This window comes from Myotis nattereri (assembly GCF_964212035.1).
Source record: "Myotis nattereri genome assembly, chromosome: 15".
Lineage (NCBI taxonomy): Eukaryota > Metazoa > Chordata > Mammalia > Chiroptera > Vespertilionidae > Myotis > Myotis nattereri.
Window position 1 is genome coordinate 43,231,707 of NC_138090.1, and position 8,380 is coordinate 43,240,086.

At 44.8% G+C, this 8,380-nt stretch overlaps 1 protein-coding gene across 1 annotated transcript; it reads right to left on the reverse strand.

The window, feature by feature from the left end:
* Nucleotides 1–1,302: 1,302 nt before the first annotated feature.
* On the reverse strand, nt 1,303–6,218 carry LOC308530607 (cell adhesion molecule CEACAM21-like; the record flags this gene model as incomplete). The annotated part of the gene is made up of 2 exons (XM_081107316.1): nt 1,303–1,580; nt 5,975–6,218. 2 exons carry the CDS (start codon nt 6,216–6,218, stop codon nt 1,303–1,305), a joined length of 522 nt encoding a protein of 173 aa, XP_080963442.1.
* Between the last annotated feature and the right edge of the window lie 2,162 nt (nt 6,219–8,380).

Here is an 8,380-nt window from a genome sequence, read left to right on the forward strand (position 1 = left end):
GTCATCACACTGGCAAGAAGCTTTTGAGGAGACGTGTGTATATTTCAAAAGTGCAGAGAAAGAACCTGCAATTACTAATTACATTTATAAAAGAAATGGTCTAAGTCTGGAAGACAAAGGCATGTTTCAGGAAGAAACTTTGTAAAGGTTAGTGTCTGAGGTAACATTAATGCCTCTAGTTCAGAAAAGAACTGCCTTCTGCACAGTGGAGGGAAACAACTAAATCTCTTTTAGCAAAGACCCAGTTGACATCTTTATCTTTCCAGCAAAGTATGAAGAGGTGCAATTTCCCAGCAATGTATAAACAGATGCAAAGTAGCTGAGAGTTCCTGAACACAGCCAGGATCTGATCTCCCAGAGTACTGTGCTTCTAGAGTTCTCCATGGAGACATTACCTTGCTCTCTACAATCACCTTCGTTTTGACCACAGGTCACCTCCAAGGAAGAAGAGTATTCTCCATCTTACAACATGGCTGGTGTCACCATGATTTGGCCTGATTAGTGACCTAAGTGCAGAGGAACTGACATTTACCACGTAATTTGCTCTGATGCATGTTTTTCTATGAAACTGAAAATGGGAGTTCTAACAGCCTCTTCAGGTTAGGAAGCCTCACCCCCTAGAGTTCGGCAATGCCCTCATCTCCAAGAGATTCCAAAAAACCCCACATGTCAAATTTAGCTCCATGAAAGGTGAGGTCATTTCTAATTCTGTGGGCATCAGTCTGAACTAGGACATTTGAGCCAAAGCCTTGATTGTATTAATACGGTTTCCAATTATACCCCATTAACAAGGAAGACAGAGTCCTGTTTACTTTATGCAAATAAGTCAGTAGCCATATAAATGAAAATACTCAAAAAGACTTGAGAAATGTTTTGAAATAAGTCAAACAGGGAGAAAAAAAAGATCAGTGCTGTTACCAACATGGGTGTCCTCCTGTAGATTCCCATTGCCAACAACAGTGACTGGGCATCCACTACCTGTCCTCCTGGAGGAGGCACAGATCTTGGATTTATGCAAACTCATCACGTGCACCCAGGGTAATTACACAGCCACTATCATTCTCTTGAAAGACTCGGTTTCACCTCCACTGTGGAGATGGTACAACTTAGACCACACAGAGGTGGGATCTGGTATAGACTATCACCTTAAGTCAACAATAATGAGAATGCCAGCTCTCTTTGTTGAGCATTTATTGACTCAATGCAAATCTTCTAAGGACTTTCCACTCTCACAACAAATCTATTTAAAGGGCACAAAAGAATATTCAGAGTTTAGTAAAATATAGGAGAGGAGGAGGGTCACTAATATTTTACATCCAGCTCAACTGCCTCACTGTCAGCGGAACTCATGGTGTTGGACACTTCACACTGGTAATTCCCCGCATCCTCCCTCCTCACGGGGTCTATGGTGAGGGTTCTGTCATTCCAGGACAGCTTCATCCGCTCAGTCAGCCGCAGATTCATGCCATTGAAGAACCGCTGGATGGAGACTGCATTTGTGTAGCAGGTCAGGACCACGGGATCCTTATGCTCTGTGACTGTGGTGTTGCTGGCTAGAAGGGTGAGGCCTCTCAATGGCTCTGTGGAGAAATAGAGGGCATGGTTAATCGAGAGTGGCTTGGGACCTGGGCCATGATAACTCCCCAGATATCTTAGCCACTCCGAGTCCACTGTGAGCTCTATAAGTTCACCAGAGGATGGTTCTGATCTCTGCAGAAGGACAATTGTCTTTGTTCAGGGGACGATGTGTAGGGTAAGTGCTGGACCTCTTCTCTGAACCCAAATCACCCCTGACCTGTTCCCATAGACATCAACACAGGAAACCCTTTCGCAGCCCACGTGTCCTATAACCTCACCGTAAGGTGGAGTTTTCCTCTCATGAGCTTTTACTGACCCTTTCCTAGAAGTTCTTTTGACTTAAAAATTCCATGTATGTTGGGAAAGGCAATCTTACCACTTCTGCCCACTACTTGGGCCAAGGGGACTTTACAGAAAATGAACGGGCATTTTACTATTGTTAAATAACTCATTAGGCAATAAAGATGTCCCAACCCAGTCTTCATGAACTTGGATCTGGATAAGTTCCATCTATACGATTCCTCAGTATGAACAGGACTTTATTTCCAGGCCTGCTGATTGCATATAATGGTAAAATAAATCCCAAAAGAGAAATGGTTATGATTTTAACAAAAGACAGAAACTGTAGGAATAGGAGGAAATTACTTAATATGGTAAAGACCACACATGAGAGTCCAGAGCTCACACATTAATCCACGGAGAACCTCTGAAAACAGTAGTAAGATCATGAATAAGACAAGGATGCTGTTTTTCCCCTAATTCAACTAGTCAGGAAAATCAGGCAAGAAGATGAGATAAGAGCTATCCAATTTAGAGAGGAATAAGAAAATATATTTTTTAAAAGAAAACATAATCTTATTGTAGAACACCCTGAATATTTCACCACATAGATATCTAAAACAACTATTGTAACTAATAAAAAAGATGAAGTGGCCAGAGACCAAATCAACACTCAGCATCATTTCCATTCTTTAAACAAAAATGAACAATCCTCAAATAAAATAATGAAAATAGTTCCATTTACAATAGCATCAAAAAGACTAGATGCTTAGGGTTAAACATAATAAGGTAGAAGATGAATACACTGAAAACTACCAAACATTTCTGAAAGTAAGGAAGAAACAAATACCTGGAAAGGCATCCATGTTCATTGATTCCAAGACCACCAACTATCTACATATTTGAAACAATCCCTATCAAAATCCCAATTACTTTTTTCAGAAATAAAAATAATCCATCCCAGAATTTATGAGGAATTTCAATGGATCCCAAATGTTGGCAACAATCTTAAAAAGGATGAATTGAAATTGGAGGTCTCAAAGTTACTAATTTCAAATCATACTACAAAGGGAAAGTAATCAAAATAGTTACACTGGCATAAAGACTTCTATTTGTCAAAAGACACAATCAAATGGTTTTGATAAAGGAGCTAAGACTATTCAATGGAGAAAGGACAGTCTTTTGAACAAATGCCATTGAACAGGAATATCTACATGCAAACAAATAAAGGGCACCATTGCTTATACCATACACAACAATCAGTCAAAATGGATTGAATCCTAAAGGTAAGAAGTAAAATTATAAACTCTTAGAAGAAAACATAGGGGTAAGCAGTATGGCATTGGATTTGGCAGTGATTTCTTGAATATGAAACTAGAAACACAGGCAAGAAAAGATTAGATAATTTAGATTTTTGACAAAACGAAACCTTCTGTTCATCCAAGGACACAATCAACAGCCTGAAAGGTAATCTGTGGAATGGTAGAATATCTTTGCAAATCACTAATAGGATGAGGGGTTAATATCCAGAATATACAACGATCTCCTATAACTCAACAACAGCAAAACCAAATAAACGGACTTAAAACTCGTGAATACACATGTCTCCAGAGAAGATATACAGATGGTCAATAAGCCCAGGAAAAGATGCTCAACATCACTACCATTAGAAATACATAAATCAAAACTCTCAAAGTTGATGCTTGTGATATTGAGTGTGGGTAACTCCACTGAGCAGGTAACAGGAGAATACTGCCCTGTGGGACACTTGAGTCCTCCAAGCCTTCTTCAATCAGAGATGGCACCTCTCACCTCTCAGCCAACTTAAAGGAATAAGGCAGGTCTATATATCACAAGACAAATGCCAGGGGCTCTGAGCCCTCAGAGAACTTAAATCCTCTATGTCTGGGAGAAAGCACAGCCTTTCTCAGGAGCCAAGACTGTTCAATCTAGAAAGGACATTCTTTTCAACAGATGAAGGGAACCATTCAATAAATTAGCCACATTTGGTTGTGGAAAAACAGAGAACCTACAGTTACGACACACCTTGCCCCCCTAATCCTCCCACACCTCTCCTAGTTCTTCACTGAACAACTAACTGCAGTTTTTTCTAGCTGCACAGACCTTCTTTAAGCAGCCGAGGTGTGTTTCTAAGAGGCACCATTTCCCATGATATCTTAGAGACTCAGATTGGAGCAGAAATAAAACAGAGGCCCAGGATCAAACCTGTGGTCAGTTGACTACTCAGGCCCCAGGGCCAAGAGCAGGGTCAGGACTTCTCAGGTGAGTGGGACTGACATGAGCCAGTGAGCCAATAAATGATAGAGCAGAGCCCAAGGAATGAGCCAGAAAGGAGTGAAGGGACAGGCAGGATCTGATTGTGGCAGCAGAACCATATACTTTGCCCTTGGTCATTAATGTCATTCTCTCTCTGCGGAGGGCAAGTGAGGCTTGTACAGCTGCAGAAGGGGTGATAAATGGCAAGAGGGGAGCATGGATTGCTGACATTCTGACCCTTGTGGACCATTTGTATTTGTTGGTTATGAGATAGAAATTTGGAAAGATCTTAAAATTCTCCCACATGCAAAAATTACTATTAATAACCCAGGGCCTAAGAGCAAAAGCAAGAAGGACTATTTCTTCAGAGAACAGCAAAGGGTCTGAGACATGGGTCTCAACCCCTGGAGTGACAGTGAGCCGTTCCCATGTGTCCAGAATTCCAAGGACTCTGCATCCAGGTTTCAGCCTCTGAAGACGTTTTAGCTCATTCCTTCCTTCAGTAGCTATTTATTTCTTCCTAATTCATCAAAACAACCGAGTGTTACCTCTTGATCCCTTAGCTGGTTACAAGTGTTAAATGGGGAGCGAGCAGGCCAAGTCCTTTCCTTTATATCCAGTGGGAATGACACCAACACATCAGGAAACAAATCAGTGGTTTCACCTCCAGTGCAGGGAGGGGTGGATCAGCCACCTGAGGGAAAAGACTGGGTGTTCCCAGCACTGACTGATTGTTACTGCAGGTAATTTGGTTCTAGGATACAAATAAATTAGTTCTCCATTTGTGTTATTTTCTAGACCACAGTCTCTCTCTCTGAACTGGGGATGCCTAAGGGAAGATCTACCCATGTTTGCTTTAGGGATCCCTCTGGGATGGAGGAAAGATGATGGCTGCAGACAGACCTTGAGTCACTCTCATGGTCTGTGTGGCTCTGCTTTAGTGATTATATCTCCCTGTGCCTTGGTTTCCTCTCAAAGCAGTACGATGAACATTTGACTGCCTGGGTGTCAGTGTATTAACAATAAAATATTCACGGTATCTGACTAAACATTGGCTCCGGGGAGCTGCTCAAATGACGGGCCTCTGTTATTGATCAAGTCCAAGAGACAATCTCCTGAGCTGATCCCTGGTGGATGAGGAGCTTCCAGGAGCTGTTTTCCTCCTTTTTGTTCCTTGTGATTCTGACCTTTCTCTGGACTCTCTTAAATGTTTCAGTGTAGTTCACAAATGGCCTGGCGAACTTGTCCATCTGTGTTAGCCACACTCAGTCTCAGGTGAAGCACCACCCCTATGCAGATGTGGCTCATGGGCCTGAACTCTGGCTTCTGTACAGCTCAAAAGCCTTGTGACTCAGACACCTGGGAAACCATTGCACCCACTCAGCCCTTCCCAGGAGGTTAACCCCAACCTGACACAGGATCCCCAGGGTCCCTGGTGTCAGAAACCCTTGGGTAGAGGTCTGGACGGGCCTGACAAAGCTGAGCTTCTTCATGAGGATTGCAGGGGGCACTTCAGGATGGGCCCTGTCCTAGCCCTGCATGGTCTTACTCAGGGTCATGGTCATGGGGAGGGGGTGAGGGAACCGGACTGAGTCTGGTCTCTCTCTGCTGAGCAACTCCCATCAGACTGGTCCTTCTCTATGTGGAGAATGTCTGCTGGGATGCAATCCGGGAAAGGAACTCTGGTCTTAGAAAGTTTGTCTCCACTGTGTGTGTCCTGCACTAAATGCCCAAACCCAACCTGGGAGATGATGCGGAGGGGGATGGAGGCAAATTCCAGGGCTGTCAGTCCTGTGTGTTCACCTACGCAACACCCAGAGGTCAGAGAGCAATCACTCACCGTATACATTGAGTCGTCCAAATCCTATTTCTTTTATTGAGCCTGGAAGGTAGACTACTACTGTGTAGATTCCTGTGTCCTTCTGGGTGACCTGCTTTAATTGTAAGGATCCATCATAGTTTATTTTCTCTTGACCGCTGTATGCATACCCTGTTTTATAAACCTTTACGTGTTTTATGAGAGTTGCAATATGATGATAGTAGTTTGCCCCTTCCCCCCGGTACAACGTGAAGCCTATTAGCATTGGGAGGCTTATTGCGGATACGTAGAATCACAACCTTCCCTTCAGCAGCACTGGTTGACACAATAGTGAGTTGGGCAGTGGTTGGCAGGCTCCAGAAATTTAAGAGTGAAACTAGGAGGGAAGAGAGAATTTGATCAATATTTGGATGTATATGTTGGGATGAAAGATGAGGCCCTGGAGTTGAAACAAGTATCTTCATCTCAGCCTTGGTGTGTGTGTGTGTGTGTGTGTGTGTGTGTGTGTGTGTGTGTGTGTGTGTGAGTGTGGTCAAGGTCAACAGCATGACCACCAATACTTCAGCACCCGTACCTGTTGCTTTTACTGTTTCTCAGTCTCTTTTCCAGGTGTTTGTTCAGCTCACCCACTCACTGCCCTAGGACCCCTGCTGACACTTAAGGGTGTCCATGGGAGGCACCTTCATGGAACACTTCCCTAAAGACTCTCTGTTAATCACTTTCTGACCTTTCTCTGCTCTATTCTTTTTTTAAAATATATTTTATTGATTTCTTTTTTTTTTTTTTTACAGAGAAGAAGGGAGAGGGACAGAGAGTTAGGAACATCAATGAGAGAGAAACATCTATCAGCTGCCTCCTGCACACTCCCCACTGGGGATGTGCCCACAACCAAGGTAAATGCCCTTGACCGGAATTGAACCTGGGTCCCTGGAGTCCACAGGCTGACACTCTATCCACTGAGCCAAACCGGTTCGGCTGTCTCTGCTCTAGTCTTTTTATAACACTTATGGGTAACTGAAATCACATGTAAGTATTTTCTTTTCTCTCTCCACCCACAGAACGTGAGCTCCATAGGGACAGGGAATTGTCAGATCTTGCATCCCCAGTGCCTGCAAAGGCTGCAAATACCTGTGGGTGAATGAATATTCCCAGACTCCTGAACCTCTTGGGGTGTATTCCCCCTGAGGCTGGTGGTAAGGACGGTGTTTAGCACCCCTGATTAAGTTTTTCTCTGATGCCACGAGACATAAATTGTTATTATTATGGTCACTTTCCAAAATTCAATACTCAGTGATGAATAACTTAGGAATTAACAGCATCTGAAGTTTATGTGCCCCACACCACTTCCAGATCATGAGATTTCCCAGTTACTGTTACCCATCTCCCTTACCCATTCTACTCTGCCCGCCCTGTCCTCTCCCCTCAGGTCCACACAGAAGCCTTCCCTCCACTCTGAGAGCACTGTTCTCCCCAGGAGACCCCAGCAAGTCCCTGTCTTTACCCGTTGAGTCCACCCTCCAGGGATTGTTCCTTCTTTACAGGCCAACAGGAGCCCCTGCCATGGGACAGGTCCTCTGCAGATAGGGACTGAGAGTGACTCCATGGCGTCTGCTGCCGGCACTGTCCCTCCCTTGGCGAGAAGAGCTTGGATTCCAGGAAAGCTAAAAGGCACCACTGTAGAAGCTGGAGGGATCTGCTGTCCCTCTTCACTGTGCACTGGGCCTCCACCTGGTGCAAGATCACTTACCTGGTCAAGTGGACCAGGGCGGAGTTTGTGCCAAGGACCCACCTCCTCCTCCCCTCATTTTTGCCACCCTTTCCCCCTCCTTCCAGCTTACCATTCCTCTAAATTTTGGTTTCCTTGGAGGTGCTGAGGTATCTGAACACACACACACACACACACACACACACACACACACACACTTACGTGCTGTTTGGAAAAGCAACAGCCTGGAGCATCCAGGTCATGGGCATTCCCCATGGCTCCCAGTCAAGTGCACAGTAGCCTCCCCCACAGCCCTCTCTCTTTCACATTTGACTTTTCCCTTCAAAGCAGGAGTTCTAGGGCCACATCAGGACCTCTTGTCACCGGGATGTCACCACCGCTGTGCATCGGATCACCTGTGAAACTTTGTAAGGATTGCAATGCCCAGGTTACATGGTAGATGCTGCTTCAGCAGCTGTCCAGCTAATGTGGATGCCCAACCAGGATGAGATCCGGTGATGTGGTGATGGGACACCCCTCCACCTCTCCTGTGCACAGGGAGGGTCCCCACATCTTGTTAAAATGCAGATTCTGACTCTGCAGGTGTGCGGTGGACCAGAGACTCTGAATTTGATGAGCTCTCAGGGAAGGTGGGTCTTACTGGCCTGTGGAGCCCACTTGCAACAGCAAGGCTGATGGGGCCACGTGTCCCCTGAGAGGAT